Below are 24,744 nucleotides of genomic sequence, written 5' to 3' on the forward strand. Positions count from 1 at the left end.
TGTAAATACAGCACTGATTTAGGATTGTGATCAGCTCTTGGTTTCTTTGTCGTTACATGAAATGTTTTTGTAGCAACATAGGTATAACAGCATGCAGGTAGCTTCAGCAAAAAGCCCTGCATTCGTGCAGGATGGAAGAAACTTCTTGTAGAGAGGATAGTGCCTGTGTTTCGTCTCCCAGAGAGACAAGAAATCATTGTCTTTAGAGCTGTCATTGCCATTGGTATTATGTCCAGTACAGGATGCTCTGAAGTCAGATGCTTTTGGGCATGGTTAAAAACAAGAACTTGAGGATGGGAGGACTGACTGAGGCTGTATGTGTGTTCTCTGGTGCTCAGAACTTGCTGTGCATGAGCAAAGAGCACACAGTGCATTCATGGGCTGCTGCTTGGAAGGTGATTTGGTTTTCTCTTCATGGAACCCACACTGTCTCCTAAGTCTTTTGTTTTGATCCTGTTTCCTGAAGGTCTGTGCAGTGTTTCCCTCAGTTAGGGGCGTCTCATCCTATTCCTCTCGTCCTGTTCCTGGTAGTACTTTCAGGCCTAGGGTTTGCACATCTAAAAGCTGTGTTTCGGGTTCTTGTTATTTCTGTTACTTAAAATATTAAACTTAGCCGTACACCACAACTTCAGTTTTGAAACAGTAATTAGTAGATTTCAATCTTTTCCAGTTGGCATCCATCTAAATTCCTAGGCCTGAATTTTTAGGTAGTGAATTTAAACATATGAAGAGAAGGAATGTGAGTGGAATAGCACCTGTTAGAAAGTGAAAACCAGCTGATTCTCTGAGCGCTGGTTTAAAAGACTGCATTTGCAACCAGTATCAACTGTTAGAATGTTGTCAGAGTAAAGATGTTACTCCTGAAAGCTGTTTTGGGATGGTACATGCAAGCACGTTTGGTACACGCAAGGTCCAACGTTTGGTATATAGCGTAAGCTCTTAGGAATTGAAACCTTTGGGAGCAGACTTCTCTGCTCACTCAGAAGCTGTTCTGCTTGGATGTAGCACAGTTCCCAAGGCACAAATGCTGTAACTCTGAGGAGGTACTGCTTTTGTCCTGTTTTTGCTTGGGGGTTGTTAAAGATTTCTTGTTTTCTCTTCTGTTAACAGGTTTTACTCGATTGGGTAAGCCAGGCATTGGTTTCCAACTACAACAAGAAACATGAACTGGAGGATGAAGTTGTTGAAAAACTCTGGGCATATCTTGACAATGTTATCCATAGTAAAAGACTACAGGATCTCTTGAAGAGTGGGAAGACAGTTGGTCTCAGTTTTTCAATTGCAGAGGTAACTATGACTGTGGATATCTGGTAAAATTCTGGATAGCAATATGTATCTCTTACAGTACTTGACTCTTCCTCAAAGTGTCAGATATTGCATGAAATATGTATTAATCTGATAGTTTGTAGGACCTGCACTAAAAGTTTCTCTATTTCTGTCCTGAAATACATTTTGTATTTGTGCAGCACTAAGGTTAAAAATGGCAGAATTAGTGACCGGCTGCAAAGGCAGTGAAAATGCCTGGGAAAATGATCCTTTTAGTTTTGATCAGATTGAAGGGATGCAAGAAAAGATTGTCTTTACATGTAGAAATTGAACTGTGAAGTATGGAGAATTGGTTGGATGAAATAAGGCCTTCAGAGATGTTATGCAGAAAGTGTGCCAAATTTAAATGTGGTCTAGTTATGAAAACCTGTTTGGATGAAGATCAGGTCAGAGGTACAGGACAGGGTACCCCGAACACTAAGGACAGAGGTGGTAGAGGGTCCAGTAGGAAGAATTTAAGGGTCTGTTTTAGTCCATCACTGTTGCAGCTGAGGAGATGAACCATCCACAATAAGGTGGATGGAGACAGGTAAGGTTTTTGACAAAATAGACACAGATTTGTGAACTGTTACTGAGTTTGTTGCAGACATTATCTGAAGATTACAAAAGGGAGTGAGTGAAAAATGGATTGAAGAAGAAAACAGCAGGGAAATACACATAAAGTTTGAGAAAAGGAAGAGAAATGCAACATCAGTTCTCTAGAAATGTGTATCCCTCAAAGGGAAAAGAGAATAGCCTCATTCCAGATATCAGGACCAGAAATTGTCTCATTTTCAAATATAAAGATGATATTTAGTCATGGACATTCTTACTAAATATGCTTCCTGTATCAGAGCAGGGATGTGTATTGTGTATCGGTTTGTTGTTGTTGGGAGCGTAATTTTGGGGACCATTCAAGAAGGGAAGAGATTTACCCCTACTCCATTTCTGCAGGATGAACCATTCGTATCAAGTATGGATAGTCTTATGCTGTTGCCAGTAGCGTGCATGGGGGCTTCTTTACTCATCTTGTGCTGCAAACAAATGCAAGGGCAGTGGAGCTTCTAGTTTGAAACCTATGATGTGAGAGGCCCAGCAGCAGCTGTTGGCACATCCCCCTTGCTTGCAGCCACAGCTCACAGGTGTTGTTGGCTCATCATAATGGGCTTTATCTTTTTGTGCTAAATTGACTGGTTTTTGGGGTTTGTTTTTGTTTCTTTTTTCAGATCATAAACAAAAGGTTATCAGAGGCCTATTCTGAAAAAACACAGCAGAACATTGGCACTGTGCTGAGCTGCTCCAATGGCATCCTTTCTACTCCTTCACTGTCCATCATTTACACAGCAAAGTGTGAGCTTTTGGTTGATCTCCTCAGCAAGCTGTCCAAGCTGGCATGTCAGCAGCTGGCTTCTGATGATGCTGTGGGCTCCCAGTTGTTCAGCGTCCTCCAGCTTACCTTTGCTCAGTACCTCCTGATCCAGAGGCAGCAAACCAACCCAAACCGTGTGTTTGGGCGAGTGACAAGTCACTTGCTCCAGCCATGTTTGCTCCTGAGGCACTTGCTGACTGTGAGGAGCTGGACACAAGCAGATGATAACCATGTGTGTCAGCACCTGAGCAGAGAAATACGAAGCCAAATAGAGACTTTGCTGCATGCTGGGTTATTTCAGCCTGAGCTTTTCTCATCCTACAAAGAAGAGCTGCTGTCAGAGCAGGAATCCCAGGAGAAGAAGAAAGGATCTTTGAAAACTCTTTTGCTACCAGTCAACACAGTGCAGACCAAGCTGGGCAGTGACTTGTGTGAACCTGCCCTCCACGGAGCGGTTGTGGCTGGTTCGGTGTCTCTGCTATATAAGCTCTTTCTGGACTCGTATTGTAAGGCAGAAAACCACCTTGTGTGCTTCCACATGCTCAGCAGGCTTTTTGGCTGTCTCAGGCTATCTGACCTGCAAGAGGCGGGGAGGAGTGATACGCTTTTCCCTGTGGACTGGAGCATGGAACTGCTTGCTTTGGAGCAGCTTCTGAACTTGGTGCTCAGCAATGATATCTATAATGTCGCCAGTGACCGTATCCGGCACAAGGAGGTGCAGTTTGGGTTTTACCGGAAGCTAGCACAGATGCTGCTGACACACTCCCAAGCTTCCATCCCTGCTTGGTTCAGGTGTCTCAAACTCCTGATGTCATTAAACCATCTCATAGTAGAGCCAGACCTGGATGACTTGGTGTCGTCAGCTTGGATTGATGCAGAGGCCTATGACCCACGTACAAAGAAGCCACAGGAGACTCTCATCAGCACCATATTCCAGATTTACTCCAAGCTGAGGCAGTTCCCACGGCTCTTTGAAGAGGTGCTGACAGTCATTTGCCGGCCAGCTGTTGATGAACTGAGGCCATCCATCTTCTCTGCTGGGCTGACAGCAAAGCTTCGTGAGTGCCTTCTTGAACTGCCACCCAACCAGATCCTGGACATTCTGTGTCTCTTTGTGGAGAAATGCCAGACCCTTATCATTCCAGCTGTTGAAGGGTCAGTTGACATAGCCTTGAAGCTGATGTCAGTGTGCTCAGTGCTGCATGCTTTTCTGTTCAACATGAGGAGCCTAGATGATGTCACTCCTTCCCCTGTTGTGCTTCGCACTCAGCGTTTAATGGCAAACATACAGGAGGGAATAATTCAGCCACTGATGGAGCTGCTGCAAGCTCCTAGGAGAGAGGAAGAAAAGTCAGAGCTTTGGCTAAGAAAGGCCAGTGATGCTGCTCTCCTCCTTGTTTACACTTGGGTTGAAGTAGACGCTCTGTTTGGTGTTAGCTGCAGTAAATACATGTCTCCAACAGCTGAAACTGCTGTTACTGAACCTGCTGCAAGGCACTGGGGCATTTCAGCTTTTCTGCCTGGTGTGGAGGAGCAGTGTTGGAGGAGAGTTATGGAACTTGCAAGTAGTTTTGCCTCCACTAGTAAGTACTGCTTAGAACTGCTCACACTTCAGAAAATGAAGATGATGTTAATGCAGACCAAAGCTGACCTACAGGCCTTGCATCATGCTGCAGCTTTCATCCTGGAGTCTGGGAGGTCTACCATGAGCAGAGGAGAATCTGAACCATGGGATGGTGATATCAGCGTGATAACAGAACTTAGCTATCCCACAGCACACTGGCACCTCGTCATATCCAACCTGACCATCCTGTTGCCGTATCTTTCCTTAAAAGATGTAGAGTACATTGCAAATGTGCTTCTACAAACGTTGATGACGGCTGAAGCTCAGGAAGCTGCCACAGACCAGGAACCTTCCATCAGCATTGCAAAGATATCTCTTGGTTTGATCCACAGCTCTCTTCTTCCAGAAATGAGGGTCCTGCACTGTGCTTTTCTGACTCATCTTATTCATCAGTTTGCTACGGTGCTGCCCACTTCTACCAGGGATTCAGTAGATCTGCCACTGCAGCAGCTGTCTGTGACTAGTATTCCTTGGCATGAAGAAATTCTGGCTTCTTGCAAAACTGTTGATGCATTGGAAAACAAAGTGCAGAAGGATGAGCTGAGCTTGTCTTGGAAAACACTGGAGAAAGTTGCCCAATGTATAGCATTGTTAGCAAAAAATGGCTGCCCTATCATCCTGAAGGAACGTCAGCTACAAAGATGCCTGGGTTTGTTAGAAATTGTTTCGCTCCTGAAATTAGACAGTTTTCTTCCCTCTGACTGTACTCGGTGTTTTCTGGTGCTGCTATCTCTGCTAGTTAATACCAGGGCTAGTGTCTCTTGCAGCAAATTGTTACTGCTGAAGGTTTTAAGTACTTGCCTCCACCTCCTGAGATGCCTGCAAGCTGGCAGGAACTCCAACTCTGTTCTTAAGGTGTTACATGCCAGCGATGTTCTTGAGGCTGTCATGACCTCCCAGCTTACAGCTTGCAAATTCTTCACTGATGTCTTGACTGTTCCTGTTTGGGCACAGTATGTCCAGGAAGTCCAAGAGTTCTTGGAAAACTTCCTTCAGATGATTATTGAAAGAAGACAAAGTGTGAAGCTCAACTTGGAAAAGTTCATGTCTTTCCTGGTGAGCTGCAGGCCAGACACAGGTGCAGCCAAAAGCATAGAGTGGAAAAACTGGAATCCCGAAGCTGAGCAATTGCTGCTCACAGCATTCACCACACTCTGTCATGTTGTCACACTGCACCTCCAGCAGCTGCCAGAAAAGAAACTGCATTCTGTGGATGTGCTGTGTGCTCTGTTGGAACCAGTGGTTCTGCAGATGGTCAGAACTGTTGAACACGGTCTTCAGAGTAACACCCCAAACCAGCCTTTGCCTGTGGCATTCATAGCATCTGTCAGTACTCTCCTCAAAGCAGATCTGAGCCATCCTGTCAAGAAGGACTGGCAGAAGGAGCCCAGTGGGTGTTGGAAGCAGCCCCGTGTTAAACTGTACCAAGAGTTTTACTCTCAGATACTGAAAGAGCTGCCCTGTGCAGGGAGTAATCTGCAGTTCCTTCAGCTTGCGTTGCAGTTCCTGACTGTCTTCTGCTCTGTGCCAGCGCTGTATCCTGAAAAAGAAACTGCAGTCATGGTTGTTTTTGCTATAAAAAAGCTTCTCTCTGGTATGAAAATTCTCTTTCTTCACCTCTTTTGCTAATTTTGTGGGTTAAAAGCCATTTAGCAAAGCATACAGTTTCTTTGAAAGTCTGCATTTGTTTACTTGTGTTAAAACAGCAGGCTATCCTTTTTTAAATGCATAACAGGAAAATTTTCAAGGAGGCAATATTTTGGTACCTGGACCACAGCCACCATCTAGTTTAGTAATGATCTGATAGATGTTAACATTTTAATAAAGTTGAGGTCCTGAGTTACTCATCCCTGGTAGAGCATCTTGAAAGCAACTGGAACATGGTAATACTTCTGGAGGTAGGGCTGAACTGCAGTGTCCTGCTTGTGTAATTGGTATAGCAGGCACCACTGAAGCAGCTGATCTGCACCAGGTCAGATCTTAGAGTAAAATACTCATCTGCTTTTGTATCTGGTAAGTGAGTTTATAGAACAGTGGAAATTACCTAACTGTTATGGATGATGAACACCATGTGGTAATGCTGATAAATTTTGTGGGATATTGGCAGGTGGGTGTTGTATCGTGCTTTTTGTTTTATCAGTGGGTCTATGGTTTGATTTGTGATTTAGTAGTTTTCCTTGGTGCTGGTTTTTTCTTTTGTCTCCACCCTTTTCCCAGAAATGTTGTCAGCTAGTTTCTAGTTTCTATTTCTCCAAATTTTACCCATTTCCTAAGACAGTTTTTCTTCCTTGGAAGTTTATTGGTTCGTTACCGTTATTCCCGCCTGGGTTTTTACTCCCAACTCTCCTGATTTGTTGGAGGCTGGGTCTGCCCCTGCCTTTCCCCTGAGATATAAGTCTTTGTTGGCCCCCTAGCTGGGGCCCAGTAAGAAAGAGGGGAAGAAACACCATCAAATAAAGTTTCCCTGGGACCCCTGTGCGCTGCCTGTGTTTTGTACTGCGCTGAATTGACTGACAACTGGGATTCAAGGAGCTCCAGGGGGAAAACTGCCGCCCCTCACTCTCAACATCAGCTAGCCGGGGAAGAGAAGTGGCAGATTTGGCGCCCAACGTGTGGCAAGATAAGATCATTTGACGAGCTCCTTTTATGACTCTAAGAAGAGCCCATCGGTGAATTTTATAGCTCTATGGACTTTTTCCGCCCTTCCTCCTCACTCAGAAGCGGAGAAAGAAAGCTTGCGGAAGACTCAAACGAATCAGGGCTTTGCGCAGACAGCAGCAGAGAAGTAGCTGTTGGGCTCCTGCAGCAAGGCAAGGTGCTTGCACTGGGACAAGCACACCAGTGTCCCACGTTGGGAGCGCCAAATCTGCCGCTTCGCTTTCCCCGGCTAGCTGATGTTGAGAGTGGGGGGCGGCAGTTTTTCCTCCTGGAGCTCCGTTCAATCCCAGTTGTCAGTTGATTCGGCGCAGAATAAAACACAGGCAGTGCACAGGGGTCCCAGGAAAACTTTATTTGATGGTGTTTCTTCCCCTCTTTCTTCCTGGGCCTCAATTCGGGGGCCGACAAAGACTTATATCTCAGGGGAAAGGCAGGGGCAGACCCAACTTCCAACAAATCAGGAGAGTTGGGAGTAAAAACCCAGGCGGAGAATAACGGTAACGAACCAATAAACTTCCAAGGAAGAAAAACAGTCTTAGGAAATGGGTAAAATTTGGAGAAATAGAAACTAGAAACTAGCTGACGACATTTCTGGGAAAAGGGTGGAGACAAAAGAAAAAACCAGCACCAAGGAAAAACAGTGAATCACAAATCAAACCATAGACCCACTGATAAAACAAAAAGCACGATACAACAGATGGGTTCCTTTATCCTCACCAAATAAAGTGCCAGGGCTGGAAATTACATGAAAACCCTTTGCTGCCAGCTGTGGGACCTAATGGCTCCTTTATATTGTCTCATTCACAAAGAGAGATGAGCAGAGAGCAGGAATAACTGTTCTCTTTGACTTCTTCAAACTGCTGGAGTCTGTCAAACTTATTACTGGCATGCTCTGGTGCAGTGATGTCCAAACATTTTTGATTGCATACACCTATCATTAAAATACTCTAAGAAATTGAACACACAGCCTCAATATAACTTAATTACAAATTATACATGTGCTGTTCCACTATGTATATTATAAAGCACACATACAGAAAATGTTTAAAAAGAATGAGATAAAGATGAAGTAAATACTATTTAAAATATGTTTTTGTATTAAAGATATTTTACTTATAATTCCCACACCCCAGTGAATTGTCTTGTGCACACCCTGGGGTGTGCACACTCTTCTTTGGAGACTACTGTTCAAGTGAAGTGCAGTTGTGATCTCAGTGTTTGCATTGCTATTAAGTAGTCATAGAAAAAGCTTTGTATTTTTATGATTTGTGATAGATCTCTGGCCACCATTTGTAGAAAGACGTGTGGCTTGTTTAACCTGCTCCCTTGGCTTGTGCAGCTGCTTTGGTGTAGTCTTTTAGTATTACTGAAGACTTTTTGTTGGTATGATGACTGCTCTGAACCTGAAGGTAGGATATACTTGAGATTATCAAGTTATTGCACTAGTGGGGAGAAAGGTAAGCAGAAAGTATCAAGCCCTCTATTTATTTGAGTGTTAAAAAGGTACCCTCAGAAGTGTTTTATTTTCAGTTTGCCCTATTCTTACCTGTGGAAGTCTTTGTCTTGGGAATTGATTGCTTTTGTCTCTTGAATACACAGGTCCTGCAATTACAATCCAAGTGATCCGAAATATGGAGATGGAGCTGACAGAGGTGCTTGTGCAGGTGCTGGGAAACTGCTCTGCCGAGGAGTTTTATGCCATAATGAGGCTGGTGCTGCAGGGACTGGAAGTGAGGAATATTTGGCAGCAGAAGGCTAAAGTAAGGCATGAGCTTAATGTGTTGTCAGCTTCCTTCTGCAGTCTGCTGTATCTTGAAGCAAGGTTGTTGGCTGAATGGCATTTGTTAAATATTTTTTTTTCTTCCTGATTCATGTTCAGTGATCAGGTCAAATTAATTTACATGGATAAGGGCTTTGTGACTGTGCTATGTTCTGTATATAAACTGAGAGATGGAAAGATCATGGAAACCTACTCAGAAAACTTTCTGTCTTAAGGACTTTCATCTTAAGGACTCAGCAGTCTCGAGTCCATGTATTGTCAATAGAAATCACACAGCTGTGGTGTTACAGGCCATTCTGAAAGCTCTTTCCTACTTGCTGCTCAGAGCTCTTGCACAGCAGATACCAGCAGTCAGTGATTATCTGTGGCTCTTTTTTACAAGGTTAAAGGCACTTCTAGAAGTGCTGGCATTTTTAAGTAAAACCAAAACTGCACCTGTGCTTTTGGTACTTGTTGCTCTAAAGACTACTCAGCAATACCCAGATAGCACTCGGTATCTTTTTAAATTATGTGCCCTTTGTCAGAGCAGCTTAAACACCAGTGGTGATGTATGGAACACTTCTGGCAAAAAAAAGTCTGCTGTATGCTCCATAGAAAGTCCAGTGATTTGAGAATGACACTTGGATTAAATTTGTGGGATTATCCAGCCCTATCTTATTTGTCAGAAGAGAGGCAGATGTGCTGCATCAATTCTTGATGCATCTTTTTGAAGGTGTATCTGGAATTCCTGAACTGCACAGATAATTCCTGCCACCTGAATATAGCTTGCAACATGCTTCTTTTATCAGTCTGTATAAACAACTAGCAACTAAAAAAACCCTGCTGCCAAAAGCAGCATTCTTAATTTATAGTGTATTGGTATCCTTGTATTGCCTCTGCTTCCCTCTGTTATCTAGTGGCAGTTGTATGAGAAGGCTTTCCTTTCTTAAAAGTCATGTAAGCTTTTTTGTACAGTAAGTTGATTGTGAAGCAAATGTGGCGTAAAGTACATTTGTGTCAGTGCTGCTCAGTGCATTGAATTCTGTTGAGCTGCTGCTTGCTTCAAAATTTCCAAAGAGAGGTATTGGTGGGAGGTCTTTGATGTGTCTAGGCTCTGGTAATGCTCAAAAGTGCCACTGACCTTGAAAGAGCTCTTTTGTACATGAAAGGAGCCAGTGTGCCTTGTACCCCTGACTGATGGTCCGTCTGCTTTCTGCAGGAAGTATTGTCAGCTGTTTCGCTAACCAAATTGTTGCTCAGCTGCCCATTAAGTGGAGACAAAGGGAAAGCTTTCTGGTTTGCCAGCCCACAGATAATCACAGCTTTAGCTGTAAGTATCTCTTTATTGTAACTTCATTACCTACCCCTCCTATCTGTTAGACTCTCTAGTGGATACAGCCAACGTGCACAGAGACACACAGGAACAAAACTAAACAAATCCATGCCAGATTCATCTGATCGTTTTTGTGTAGACCCTTTTTCTCCTCCTTCCTCAAGTAAATCTCCTGTAAGTGCAGTGTGCAGGTCATCCATTTCTTATACACAGTAATTTTATGGAACTACACTGTGTAATATGGAGCTTGGGAGAAACTTGTTAGACTGCAGAGTAGAGACTCTGTCTCCTGTCCTTCTTCCTGTCCAAAGAAGATAACCATCAGCCATGTGTTGCAGCAGAAGCCAACAGCAGCAAAACAAAACAAGTGCTTATAGAAAAAAGTAATTATATAAATTCACTGAATTATGAAAGGGAAACTTAACTGAAACTAATCAAACGCAAGTTCCCCGCCTTTTGTTTGTACAGCATATAACCTAGTGATGTAGGTTTTTCTTCTCTTGGGATGATATCTCTAGGCAAGAATTTATCAGCGGTTGGTTCTGCAGTGGCTGGGAATCATAAGCTTGCAGTTTCTGCCCCTTTTGATAGGTCTGCACGCATGTAAACTGCATCATTGGATTTGTGTGAAGGGGTGCAAAGAGGTGCTGGTTTTCAGGAGGCTGGGGAATAGTTGTCATTCCAGTTGCCATTCCAATGCTCACAGCAGTGTTTGTTTGAAATGCATCATATGCATCCTCACACCGGGCACAAGTGCATGAAAATGGCTCAGGTGCAGGAGTCTCCTTGCCAATCCAGCTCACACCAGTCTAGTTCCACTGACTCCAGTCAGAGCTTAGGGTTCTCTGGTGTTCCAACACTAATGCATTTCTCATTGTCTGTTTCCTGTCTTGTAGCTGCAAACCAAAGAGGCCTGTCAGGACCAGGCACTGATTTCCATCATAGTTATACCTATTCTAGAGACTGTATCAGCTCTGCTAAGGCAGGGAGAAGGGATTCTTGTGAATCCACATCACGTTTCATTGGCATTCAGTATTCTTCTGACAGTCCCTCTGGATCATCTGAAGACAGAAGACTATCATGGTGTCTTCCTGGGGGTCCATGAAGTGCTCTTCTCTATTGTGCAGTGTCATCCAAAGGTATATCTGTGATGGGGTGGGAGAAGGGGAAAAGGTTTGAAAGAGCAAACATATTAGTGATAGAATTTTTTTTTTATGATTTTGAAATATTTTGTCTTGATAGTATGAAAGTGCATTGTACTGCTTGTCATTTAAAAGGCTGGGAATCTCAAAATCACATAATTTCAGTTGCTCTCCTGCTTTGCTTGTGCCTGCACTGTTGTTCTTTGGCAGCGGATTGCTTATGAGCATCTGATGCTAGGTTAGGAGAAAATGTTTCCTTTTTCTATGATTGATTCTCGAAGCACAAATAGCTCAGGATGCAGAATGAGAAGATAGTTTCTACCCTCTCCACTCCCTCTACTATGTATTCTCACATGTTTTTATTTCATGTGTTTTTCAGGTGCTGTTGAAAGCAGCACCATCCTTTCTGAGCAGTTTCCATCGTCTGGTTGTTTCTGTCATGCATGAAGGACGTCAGAAAGGAGACAGAGGTACCATATTTTTTCCACCTTTGCTTTATATATATACTGTAGAAGAGGAGATGCTGAACAGGACAAAGTCCTCAAAACCTAGTTGTGGCATTGAAACTGTCATCCCTGTCAGACCTGTCCTTTATGAAAAACTGGGGATGAGCTTTGTGGTAGTGGGCTTAGGAAGATAACTGGGGCTCCTGGGGTGCTGCATGCGGACAGCATTGCTTTTGGTGAGTAAGTTATTCTTCACTGACTGGCTGGCAAGTAGACAGGAAGCAGTAAGGCTTACTGTGCCCAATTTCTGCTCTTCCTGTCAAACCCTGTGTCTGCAAGCATGGTGGCTGTGAGCTCCAGTGATTCATGCTAATATGTGTGAGTTATAATCCCAAATGGATGCTACTAAATGGATTTTTTTTAGATTAGAACTATGTTTACTACAGAGTTGAGCTGTCACCATTCTGTGCTAAGTATAAGAACTCTTTGTGTATCCGAAGCATCATTTGGGATTAGATGATATATCCATATGGTCAAGGATTTGGAATAAGGGTAATTAAATATCCTAAGAGGAAGGGGAAAAAACAGACTTATTACAGGAAGTTATTAAAGAGTTTACATAGTCAAAGTGGACAAGTCAGAGATGTCCACACTGAATAAGATGGCCAGGACACAGATACCCTGTCATTAATAGTGGAGGGTTTTGAGATAAGCTGACTTCATGGCCCGAAACTGATTGTATCCCAGCTTTCTGCTGATGTCCTACAGCCTGTGCCATGTTTAGATTTATCTCAGCTGATGTGTTGCCCACAGCTGTGGGCAAATATAAGTGTATGTATTCATTGTAGAGGAATATATTAACTGAGGCTCAGTGATAGAGGAAAAGGTATGTTAAACTGGTGCCAGATTTGGAGAATTTTCTTGCTTCTGCAATATGTTTACATAAGGCAGTCATCACAGGAAGCTTACAGGTACATGGCATCCTCAAGCTGAAAATTATGCTGTTTGTCTTTGCAGGATCGTTCTGTTTTTGTAACAGGTAACATGGAAGTAATTTCTGGATTTCCCTTCTCCCTTGTTTTACTAGCTCTCTTCATTCTCTGCCTATTGAGTTAATTCTTAGCTGATCTCACCAGTCTCACTTTAGATACCTCCAGTGATGCAGTTTTTGCTGCATCTATTCCACGTAATAGATCTCATCAAAGAGCTTTCTTACTATGCTGTTTCTAAGAAATGTCTTCTGATTTTCTCTAGGCAGGGAATACAATTTTCTTGTGTCCTCATTCTCTCCTCCACAGTGCTAGTTGGGACTGAATTGTGAAAAGGACCATAACTGCTGTTGTGAGCACTTCAACATCTATAACAAGTAATTTTTGTCTTGCAGTGCACATGAAATTGGAATCAGTATGCTTCTACAAAGTAGCCACTCTAAGGGATGTATTTTGTGTGTTGTGGGGGGCCTCTAGCTGTGGCTTGATAAGAAAAGATGATAAAATAGGCAAGCTGTGCTTGGCCTCATGTTGTTCAAGGATCATGGAAGACTGAATGATTCTTTGGGTTTTTTTTCCTAATGTTTTTAAACTTCAAATGCCAGGCTGCATCTCACTTTGTGTTTTAGGCAACGTGGATGAGTTTGAAATGATACTGAAATGTGCACACTTGGTGGAACGGATGTATACTTATATTGCTGCAGAAATGGAGGACTTCACTGTGTTTTCTGCCTTCATTGTGGCTCACTATGTCACTGAATTGCAGAAGGTATGCCATCTTGAAAGTGCCACAGTATTGAGCTAGCTTTGGAGTTTCTGTTTCAAAGGCAACTCTGTTAAATTCTGTAAAATGTGTGAAGCTACAATTGTTATACCTCGTGGAGATGCAGGTTTGATTCAGACTTTTGTATTATGCAAGAGTTCATGAGAATCTTTCTTACCAAACTCCTGGAAAATTTTCTAAAGGTGTGGGCTGTGTTTTTTGTCTTTTAAGGTAAAACAATGTAGTGCCTAGGTACAAAGCTGTTTTGCTTTAGTGCCATGTTGGATGTTGCTTTTCTTCATAGAATCATAGAATGATTTGGGTTAAAAGATTGAAAGATTTAAAGGTCATCTAGTCCAGCTTCTCTACAATGAGCAGGGACATCTTGAAATACATCAGATATTGAAAATGTCTTGCTCATAGCCACATCCTACCTGGCCTTGAATGAAATATCCACCACCTGTCTGGACAACATGTTCCAGAGTTTTGGCACTATCATTGTTGAAAATGTCTTCCTTATACATCTGGTAGTTAAGTTTATCTCCCAAATAGTCTCAGTTGTCCAGGACTGATAGCAGTTAAGTCCCCATCTGGCAAAGTAATGGTGGAAGATTCTTCTGGAAAAAATCTTTTAATATGGTCTAAATGATTAATGAAAAAATGAAAAAAATGTTGCCACAAGGCAAGAGTTGTTAGCTTTTCGGTAATTCTCCTTCTTTACCAAAGATATCATTCTGATCCTTATTGAAAGCAATTACTTTTATGGATGCCAGACCCAGATCAGTGTTTTCTCTCATCCAGAGGTAACTTCAGCTTGTCATTTTCTTCAGCCCAATAGATGCAGATTTCACCAGGGTTTGAATGCTGTTGTGGTGCAAGTACCTGCAAACTGATTATTTGTGGTTCTGGCCTGGGCATGGGCTGAAATACAGAAAGGAAACCTAGTCTTTGTTTTAAGACCCTCTTACAAAAAGAAAATCCTAACTGGTGCTATGTTTCTGAAGGATTGTAGTGTAACCAGTGCAACTAACCATGAAGGTTATTACAGAGGTTAAACTTCACTGCCTTCTCTGTCGCCTTTTTTCTTTTTTTTTGGTGGAGGGTGGAATGGGGGAGCAAAATAATGGGAGATATCAGATTTTAGCCATATTATTTACTGTTCCTAGTTGGTTATTGTTTACATACTGAATGTAGTAGTTCAGCAAAGGGAAAATTGCTGTTAAAGTAGCTTCCCTTTAACTGTCTTTGAATTCTGTAATCTGGTCATCACTGACTGTAAGTTTGAAAGCCTGACTTGAATTGTCAAACGACCTTTTTAAGTTGAAAGGACACTTGTCTCAGTATTAGCAGGAGTACACAGTCTCGTGAGATGTCTAGGAAAGTTTTGTGCAAGATGTTCACTGGGAAATGGAAAGTGATGGATGATAGCTGAAACCACAGATTAGTAATGTATGCATGGAACCTTTGGGTGTGGAAGGGGAAATTGGTGTAGTGAGCCAGCAGACACTGTGGCAAAGGAGTGTCTTCTGTCTGACAGAATAGATAGATCACAAGTAGCTGATGATTCATTTGCTCATTAGACTGCTGAGAATTGATGGATATCAGAGGAAAGGGGGCCCTCACATGCCTGTCTTAAATGGGGCATGTACACATCTTTCATGTTGCTCTGGAGAGAAAAGCTCTTTTAACCATTCATCTCTTCCGAGTCAGGATCAGTGGCTTTCTCCCTGTGATATGAAGACCCTGAGGGTCCATCAAAGATAACTGAGAAAAACGTATTAGTAGATTTAAGTCTTTATGTAGGCATCTGCACACTTACTGGAACCCTTTTAAGGGTCTGCAAACTAGTACTGATGAAAGCTACTGGCCTAAGCAGTCACTTATCCCTAAAGCCATTGTGTAACAGCTCCCTCAGTGCTTCCTCTTTATACCATAAATTATTTTGTATTAATTTAGAAAGATCCCTTACTGGAGTGGGTGGCATCTCTTTCATACTGTTGACAGTGCTTTCTGCTTGTTGCCTATGAGCTGTTGCTTAATTCAGCAATAGAGGAATACCTCTTCACACATTTAATGTCTCACATCAAGAACTCTGTAATGCTTGACAAATTGGTTTTGCTAACTGTATAGACCATAAACCACTTACAAGTATAATTAACTGCCAGCCAGTAGTGGCAGCTGTTTAAATCTTTGGCTCTGCTTCCCATGGTGTTGTTGGTGTTTATAGGAAACTGCAAAGTAAGAATGGCCCAAATAAGGCATGGGTCCAGATGAATTTGTGATGTGAGGGATGCAGTTCTGTTAACTGTGGCTCTGAGACAGCTGCTTATCCCAAGTGGGCCCTCTGGTCCATATTGTCAATAGCTGTGGGTTTTCCTGTCCTTGTTCTCTGCAGTCATTTCTCTGCCCTAGGAAGGGAGAGCCCACCCCAGTGCATTCACTGGGAGCTGTGATGCTCAGCTGTTTTCCAACTGTATTGCACAGTGCAGGGAGAAATAACATCTGTTGTAAACAAACCAATCGATCAACTGACAGAGAAGGGGAAAATTACAACCTCTTGCACATGCAAACTCTGCAGGGTCACAGATCTAAAGGAAATCTTATGTGCCTTAATGCCTGCTATATGTTTTTCTGTGCTATATTAGTGCATCTAACAAAACATATTAGCTGTTCCACATTTAGGGCAGAAAGAGGGTGGAAGCCTGTCACAGTGATGAGAAGTGCACTTCATTAGCAGAAAGTTTATTAGTTGCCTAAGGAAGAAAGGGGCCTGAATTTTAATGACGGCTTTTTATGTGATTTTCATTAGGTCTGGAGTGCAGAGGCTCACATCTGGAGGCATAAAGCTAATTTTGGGATTCAGCAAAGATAAGATAAGGTTCTGCAGCAAAAATAATGCATTGATGCCGGAGGCCAGCACTGTCTTGGGCAGTGAAGTATTTAGCAAGTGATTTGTGAGCACAGGACAAATTTCAGTTAGCCTGGAGCAGCAGAGGGGTCCAGCGTCAGTGCTGATGTTCCTGGTTGTAGTGGCGGTTCTACTGGTTGTGGGGTTGAGCAAGAGGTAATGTCAGGAGCAGGGTGCTGAGTCCTGAGTCATTTCTTGTATTCCTCCAACTTTCTGCATGACTTCAGGCAAGGTACCTGATTCTTGGTGTTAAAACAGATTAAGGAAATGTATGTTTTTGAGATTTTTGAAGGCTTCTTTCATTAAGGCGTGTACATTGAAGTACTCAGAAAAAATTGTTAGATAAATATGAAATTGTTACATGATATGTTAAAATTGTTTCTACCCAATGTAAATGAAGTGCTCATTTGAAACTGACATAATAGCATACAGCCTATATATATACAGACATACAGAATCTACTGAAATGTGTAATTCAAGGCAAGTATTTTAGGGTTTTTTAATTAGAGTTGTGCTGAGGAGTGTTCCTGTGATTCCAGAATGATTAGTGTCTTTGCCGCTGCAGCAATGTGTATAGTACTCCTGTGGATTTTACTGCAAGGGCTGTGCTCGTTTTGCAAAACATGTTTGCAAAATTCAGGAAAATACTGCACAAGTCAAAATCTTGGATTTTATCTAATGGGCTGTTCCAGATGGTCTGATGCAAAGGATAATGTTGTCAGCATTTAATGTATACTGACTGTGGAAATGGTGTTGTCTTGCCTTTCTGTCTTCAAGTTCAAGGCAATTTTGTTCTTCTTGCAGGTGACTTTGCATCCAGCTGTGAAGACACATCTCACAGAAGGAATATATCACATACTTGACCTTTGCATTGAACGGGACATCAAATTCTTAAATGCATCGCTCCCAGCAGGCGTGAGGCAGGTCTTCAAGGATCTGTATGATGATTACAACCGCTACCACAAAGCAAAGAAGCAGGGGGAGGAAAAGTACACTGCATGATGAATCCTGCCTGGTGCTGCGTGATCAGTTATGAATTGATCTTGGAGTGCTCAGAAGATGCTCAGTTGCTATTTGGTTTGGGATAATGAGTAAAATCGAACTTGAGGAGGGTCCTAAACATGGATTGCATTTATCCCTATACAGCCAGCCTTCATAACAGGGAAAAAGGGAACTGGGGAGGGAGGGTGTGCTGTGCTCTTGGTTCTGGTCCTGTGTTGTGCCACAAATGGCAGAACTGCTGTTCCTCTGCTGGCCCCTGGTGAGCTCTCTGGGAGCCTTGGGGAGCTCACTGCAATTTGGCAGCAGATGTCAGGCTTCAGGCTTTGGCACATCTTGTTGCTTTCCTGTGGAAGCAATAGTCTGGTCTAAAAGCCAGCGATGGATATAACTCCCGCTTTTGCTTACATGGTAAGCAGAATTAAAGCAGTTAAAGTGCTTATTTTTGTACCCTGTTATTTTACATTTTGTAACTGAAGAACTTTATCAATATTATGCAGCCGTACAGTAGGTTACTGTGCAAACCTGCAGAAGTAAAAGTAAAAAATTTGGAAGATTGTATCTCTTTGCTTGATTGGTTTTGCTGTCCAGTCCAGCCCTGGGCAACTTGGTCTGACCTATTGAATTTCCTTCCCAACTGTATTATCCTCTGATCTCATGATAATCAAAAAGACTGACTACCTGGAGCTCTGTTCGATTTACTGTCATTAAGCAGTTACACTTAGTCATCCCAGCTGTGGTCACTCTCAGTGCACTCTCTGTTTGGCTTGTGACAAATGTTAATTACCACTGTTACTATCTGAGACTCTTCTTGGTCTGAGCTGAGCCTTGTTGCTTTGTATTCACTCTAGGTTAAGAGTAAGCCCTCGACTTCTTGCAGCTCAGCTCAGCTTCTGACAGGAAGCTTTATCAAGTTTTATCAAATAACTCCCTTTCATTAGCTAAATGACAGAAGTTTGGGTTTTTTTAATGATACAGACTAAAGATCTAAGTTTTATCTAAGTGGTAAAACAGTCTTCACATGTACATGTAGGTAGAAAGAACTCAGTACTCTCATATGATTATTTGCTTTAATCTATAAATAGGGGGTGGGCAGAGGGAGACTGGAATGTGGCTTACCACTTTTCTGGGTCCATCTGCCTCCATAGCAAGGTCCAAAGGAAGAAGTTTGTCTGGGGCAAAAGGCTCCATGTGGCTCAGATGAGGGAGGTGAGCAGGGCTCGCTAAACTTCATCCTTTGGATTGGAGATGATCCTCCTCTCATCCTGAAAAAGCATCTTGAAGGGCTTTGATACTGTGGAAGCTGTGTTCAGAAGTAATAGTGCTATGTTATTAACACTTTTCCAGTCACAACTGCAAACCACAGTGGCATATAAGCTGCCATGAAGCAAGTTAACTCTGACCAAGCTGGATCCTGTGCACCACTGGGCCACTTCTGTATTTTATTTCATGTGGGCCAGCAGTGGGAAGGGGAGTTACTTCTGCCGCACCAGGAAGTGGGACAGTGACATAGGTCCCAGAAGGGAAACATGTAGGAGCTGGAGGCATCCAAAGAGGGGAGGTCTCCAGGGTGGAGACAGTTAATACACTGGAAAACGAAGGAAGGTTTTGAGCACTGGGGGAGGATGTGGAAAGAACAGCAGAAAAAAGGAGAGCTGGGTTTGGAGCGGGGGAGGAAGGAAGTGAGGGAGGAAGGAAGTGAGGTAGCATCTCTGGCATGTGTGTCAAGGCTCCCCTGATGCAGCCATATGGTGCAAGCCACACACACAGCTCAAAAGCTTCTGAGTGCACGCCGCAGTAAATAACACTAGCCAGAGAAGGTAAGCTAGTTGAGTTGAGATCAGTTTTATTTCATTAATACAAACTTTTAAATTGTTACCAATTTTAACCTCTTGATTTGGAAATGAAAATGCGTAACTGACTTAGATGTACAGGGGTGATGGAATTAACAAACCCCCACTATCAAAAGGGCACGGTGCTTGAATGAATGAAAATCTGAAATCCTGCCACAATTAAACCTTTATTTCAAACAAACCGTGCAACTGCCACTTATCCCGCAGCCCCCCTCCTTCTCCATGCAAAGCAGTGGAGTTCTGGAGCACAAAGCAGCGTTTCCGTGTAGAAGTGGCAAAGGGGTTAAAAGGAAGGCTGTCTTTCACTTGCTAATCCCAGGTCTTTGTCCAAGAACTGCTCCGGATTTTTTTTTTTTTTTTTAGCTAGAATAAATTAAATCACTGGCAGAGGACCACCTGCTGAGAAAGCAGGCTTTGTACTCCCGGGTGCATTTCCACGTGGGTGCAGTTTCCTCCGCTGTCACACGATGGGGCCATCCTGCAAGGGTACAAAGCACCGTCTGAAAACAGGAGCCCTTCCTAGGCTGGGTTAGTTTATGAGCTCTGAACATCAGGAAGGTAAAGGGTGTGGAAGAAACACCATCTCGGGTAAAGGCCAGGAATCACGACCTTTGTTTCACTGGAGTGTTGCTTTGTGTGCGTGAATCTCCAGGCCTTACAGATGTTCTTGGCCAGGTTTTCAGTTGTTGATGCAGCACATCTTTTCTTGTTGCAGCATGGACAGAAATTCCTCTTGTAGGCAGAGCTCAGAGGCTGGGATTTCAGGGTCCTGCTGGCTGTGCCACTGGCTCAGCCTGTGACTCTGTGTGCAGTGTTTTCTACTGTGCACGGGCAGTGCCCAAGTCTGCTGTGCCAAAACTGGCTCAAATAGCAAGAAACAGGAAAGGCAAGAAGAACAGACCAACAAAAATTATGCTGAGTTTATTTACCCCTTATTTTTGTGTAGCTGCTGTGAAAATCAGCTGATTTTTCTACTTGCCCGGTGGTGTGGCTTAATACTTGACTTACCTTGCAAGTATGGATAGAAATGTCAAAAAAGATGATGGTTTAAGATGTTAGAAATTGTGTTACTAATTAAAAAATTGTTTTTCCTGATCATACCTTTTGAGAAGAGACTATGTACTGAGTACTTTCCTTTAAGCTTGAAATGAATCAGTAGCTTCCTATTTGTTTACTTGATGCAGTTCCGGAGATTCTGGATAACAGAGGTCTCCTTCCAAAGACTACCTTTGTGGGTTAAAACGTAATAATATGAATAAAGGAGTACTTTGAGAGATTTCTACACCATTATTACTGAACCATTAAACACCTCCAGTGACACAGCTTGTTGATGATACTGAACTGAGTGGGGAAGTGAACGCTTGGCACAGAAGAGCCAAGCTGCAAGAAGACCTGGATAGGCTGGAAGACTGGGCTAACGAAACCTTTGTTGAACCTTGTTCAACAAAGAGAAACAGGGTCTTGCACCTGGGAAAACATAATCCAAGAGCACAGGCTGGGATCTGCCCATGTGGGGAGTAGCAGAGAAAGAAGTCATCAATCCCATCAACAAGGGCATCACCAGTAGAGAAAAGAAGTCACTATCCCTCTCTATTCAGAGCTTGTCAGGACACACCAATTTCATTCCCCTCTGTGCAAAAGAGATGTGGACAGGCTGGAGAAGGCCCAAGGAAGGGCTACAATGATGATCAAAGGACAGGGAAGCTTTCCATGGGAGGAAAGGCTGAAACAACTGGGTTTGATTAACTTTGAGAAAATAAGGTTTAGAGGGAGACCTTATGACTGTGTTCCTGTATTTAAAGGGTGTCTACAAAGAAGATGAAGACTCCCTTTTTGCAAGGAATCACATGGAAAACACAAAGGCTAATGGTAAAACTGGACACATTCCAATTGGATGCAAGAGGAAAATTTCACAGAGAGAACAATTGGCCATTGGAGTAATCTCCCCGGGGAAGTGGTGGATTCCTCAACACAGAACAATTTTTTTTTTTCAGCTAAATGACTGCTTGATTTTTTTTCAATGAGAAACATGCAAAAGTGCCATTGTAGGGAGTACTGACATTTGCTGCTGAATGATCAGTGATGTGTTCTGCAAGCAGTAAAAATTTCCAGAAAGGAAGGCTCCTGTTATTGTATCTACCCAGTAATATTTATGTCACAAACAAGGGGAAGTGAAACCTGACTTGCTATAGAGCAGTACTGATTTGTATTCACATATCTTTTAAAAAAATATTAAAGTGTTTTTTTTTTTTTTTTTTTTTTTTAATTGACTTTAAAGTCTGGAAAATTTGTGAAAGAAAGTGTGTCCTTGTGACCTTTTGAGAAGTTTTAGTCGAGGAGAGCCCTCCAGCAAACCCTTTGGCAGTTCTTCAAGAGAATCCGGGAAGAATAAATAAACGCCCTCCAAGTGATTAAGCTGTACTGCCATCCCTTTACTTCCAAAGAAGGATATTGACATTTTTGTACCTATTTCTGAAGATAGTAGCAAATAAAAATGACCAAATCAGTTTTATCTTGTAGGAATCTTCTAATGCAAGCATAGAGTGGCAAGAGGTACAGGCCTGCTATGGCTTTCAAGTGGTCACTGCTTGGTTCTTTCTAGGTGTAGATTTGTTTATTTCAGGAGAGCTTCATTCTGACATGGGCTTCTGTGGCTTTTCTTTTAAAATTGGTGGAGGCCAATTTCTGCTCCAAAACAGTTGTCATTATTTTATTTAAATTTTGTAGAAGTTGGGTTCAGAATTGCTTATTGAAAGAAGTTCCATAGATGATCTGCTCTGAATTAGATGTTTTCTTGTGGAGGCTGCTGCAGGGCCTGGGCCCTCTTTCCAGCTGGGAAGTCGCTGTAATGCCTTTTCAGATTCTTCCCCACAACGAGAAGACAGGGTGTTTTTGCTGATAGCTGGCAGAGAGGGTTTGGAAAGCAAACAAAGAATAAAAGGAGAGGAAAATTGGGGGCAGGTCCCCCGTTAATTCATCTGTTCAAGTTTTCTGTAAGGTTCAGGTGTCCCTGCTTTTGTTTTTACATCCTCTGCTTGAGGGATTAATTCTCCAGGCTTTCACAGAGCTGTGCTAGGGCTGCTCAGGAATGTGCGCAAAGCTGACACATTGCTGTCCTAAGCATGACAGCCATGGGCTGCTTCTGCTGTAGGAAGGGAGAGAAGGAAAAGAGCAAGAATGGAGGTCTAGGGTGCATCCAGTCTACTATCAAGACTCTGCTGAGATGACTTTATTAGGAATCAGCTTACAAGGCAGAAAGAGGTTTCTGGTAGCTGAAAGCAGAGCAGCTTTGAAAACCAAGCTGTTCCTGATTTTCAGTACACCTTAAACATCCATTGCTTTATTTGGTCTGCTCCAAGTACCTAGATACCTTTCTGGGCAACAGACCACCACGTGTGCAGTAGTGTGAACTGTGAGCAGGCACTCACTGTCCCAACACGCTGCCAGGTGTGAGAGACGGTGGGTGGGAGAAGAAACAACATTGTAGGAAGAAGTGATTGATTTCTGTTTAGGTTTTTATGCCAGTTTTAGAGCAGCATGTGGGAGTTCCCTTCAGTAACCCCAGGGAAGAGTATTCTTGGGTTTGGGGATTGTTAATATTCCAGGAAAAAAAAGGAACAGTAAAGGGTTTTTTTAAAAAAAAAATCAAAAAAAAATCAAAAAAATCAAAATTTCATGTTGGGCCATAAGAGACAAATCCATAAAAGACAATTTGATCAATAGTGCCATTGGTAAATTATGTGGTCTGCGCAAACAAAGCCTTAGCTTTATCAGAGAGTGTATTAACTCATGGAGGGAAGGCTGATTTATCATTCTTCATCCAGTAATTGTCAGCCCATAAGCCCCTGGAGGGAAAGTAGCCATCCGTGTTTATCACTTGAGGAGAGACACTAGAACAAACAGATGCTGATTTTAGCCTGGCAAAAAACCACTGCCACTTGAGCACAGCTGGTCTGCCCAAATGCGAGTGGCTGCTGCTTGTTCCTGCTCCCAAGGCTCAGGAGTGCACCTGATTTTAAGCACCCATGGCTGGGAGTAAAGCTCGGGGCTTTGTGGTGGCTTTGGTCTGGCACATGCTGCAGGTCACCTGTCTGCTTTGCTTGCTGAGGCCTTGCCTTCTTTGGCCTTTGACACAGACAGGAGTCTTCCTCATAAGAGATTTGTGAAGTTAGCAGAATTTTTAATGCTCTGTGGGTATCTAAGGGAGCTGAGGTGTTTTTTTAAACTGCTACAGAGATGAGTGATACAGCATTATTTAGCTGATCCGCAGTATCCCCAGTGATGACCAGAAAATATGTTGAGTGACTGCGTAATTTCTGCCCCTTTTGTCTTCTCACAAGATGTAAGTGAATCTTACTGTTGTTTTAGTGTGCATTTTACTCTCTTTTCTAGGCTTTATTGAGATTATTCACTGTTTTCAGGAGACAGCTATGCAAATGTCAACTGCTAGTACCTGATTCCTTTGGACTAAAATTTAAAATATGCTCATGAAAGTTTTCATGATCTCAGCCCATAATACTGAGAGCCTAGAGAGCCTCCTGGTACTGCATGCAAAGGAAGTGTGACTAAGAAACCTGTTATTAGCAGCTTGTATTTTGTTTGTGCAGTGACATCTAAGGGGCTTTCTAAGCAACTTATTTTCCCTTGCTGTAAAGGATGATTTCTTACTGCGGCAAGAGATAAATCTGTTCTTCAGATCTCAGCCTGTCCTCTACTGTCTAGATGAGGAGAAACCTGTGGAGTAGAAATAGTTTTGTTTCTGAGCTATGGACACTTCACCAGCCTGAAACCTCCTTTGACCCACATGCCTTTCCCTGCAATAGTACCAGTCCTCTGACCCTGTTTTTGGAAGAGATTATGTAGCTGTTTTGTCTTCATGCAGGCAGTATGTGGAAGATGGACTCACCTCTGCATCCAGGTCTGGGATGTTGAGGAGGAGTTGTGGTGCATGCATCTTTTTGGCTGCCACACTGTAGCAGTGGTAATGTTTAGAATGAGCTTCTGCACATGATTCCTAGGGACTTCAGAGGGCAGAAATTTGCCCTTAGAGATCCCAGCATTTTTCATCTTCAAAGGGCATTATAATCATTAATACAGTAATTAGGCATTCTCCCCTTCCATCCTGCTAACTAGGTTTATTAAGCTGAATGTATTTATCTTTGGGCAGCTTCTTCCAGCAATTGAATGAATAATTTTCCTAATAACTTTAAGAGGAAAGACATGAAAAGGAACAAGGACAATGAGAACATGAGACCAAGGCAAATGAAGCTGTGCTGTGAAAGGAGAAGAACAATTTGATTCTAGGTGTTACTCCACCTACCCCTGCAATTCCCAGCTGACAGCTGTGCAGGCTTTCTTGCTTCTGTCTTCCCTAACCTACATGGAATTGCACATCTATGTAATATTTATGCTAGCACCTGCAAATGCAAAAAAAAAGAAAAAAAAAAAAAGGAGGTCATGGATGACTGGGATCTACAGAAAAGGAGAACATTAAAATAGCTTGCAATTGCAAGGTGAAGAAAGCCTCTGTGAATGTTTGACTTTTACATATGCTTGTCTTTTAGGTGTTTTTATGAAAATTGGTATAATCTAGCAG

General features: G+C 42.7%; 1 protein-coding gene across 2 annotated transcripts in view; it reads left to right on the forward strand.

The window, feature by feature from the left end:
- Positions 1-17,856, forward strand: part of URB2 (URB2 ribosome biogenesis homolog) — a 22,859-nt gene extending 5,003 nt beyond the window's left edge. For both annotated transcript variants that reach the window (XM_041468876.1, XM_041468886.1), the window contains exons 3-10: positions 1,111-1,287; positions 2,532-5,892; positions 8,556-8,716; positions 9,935-10,045; positions 10,945-11,187; positions 11,570-11,660; positions 13,255-13,394; positions 17,101-17,856. In XM_041468876.1, the coding sequence (XP_041324810.1) occupies positions 1,111-1,287; positions 2,532-5,892; positions 8,556-8,716; positions 9,935-10,045; positions 10,945-11,187; positions 11,570-11,660; positions 13,255-13,394; positions 17,101-17,298 (4,482 nt within the window). In that variant the 3' untranslated portion in view covers positions 17,299-17,856. The remainder of the gene's footprint in view (positions 1-1,110; positions 1,288-2,531; positions 5,893-8,555; positions 8,717-9,934; positions 10,046-10,944; positions 11,188-11,569; positions 11,661-13,254; positions 13,395-17,100) is intronic.
- Positions 17,857-24,744: the final 6,888 nt, after the last annotated feature.

The sequence above is a fragment of the Pyrgilauda ruficollis genome, unplaced genomic scaffold (genome assembly GCF_017590135.1).
Source record: "Pyrgilauda ruficollis isolate IOZ18807 unplaced genomic scaffold, ASM1759013v1 scaffold101, whole genome shotgun sequence".
In the NCBI taxonomy this organism is placed as follows: domain Eukaryota; kingdom Metazoa; phylum Chordata; class Aves; order Passeriformes; family Passeridae; genus Pyrgilauda; species Pyrgilauda ruficollis.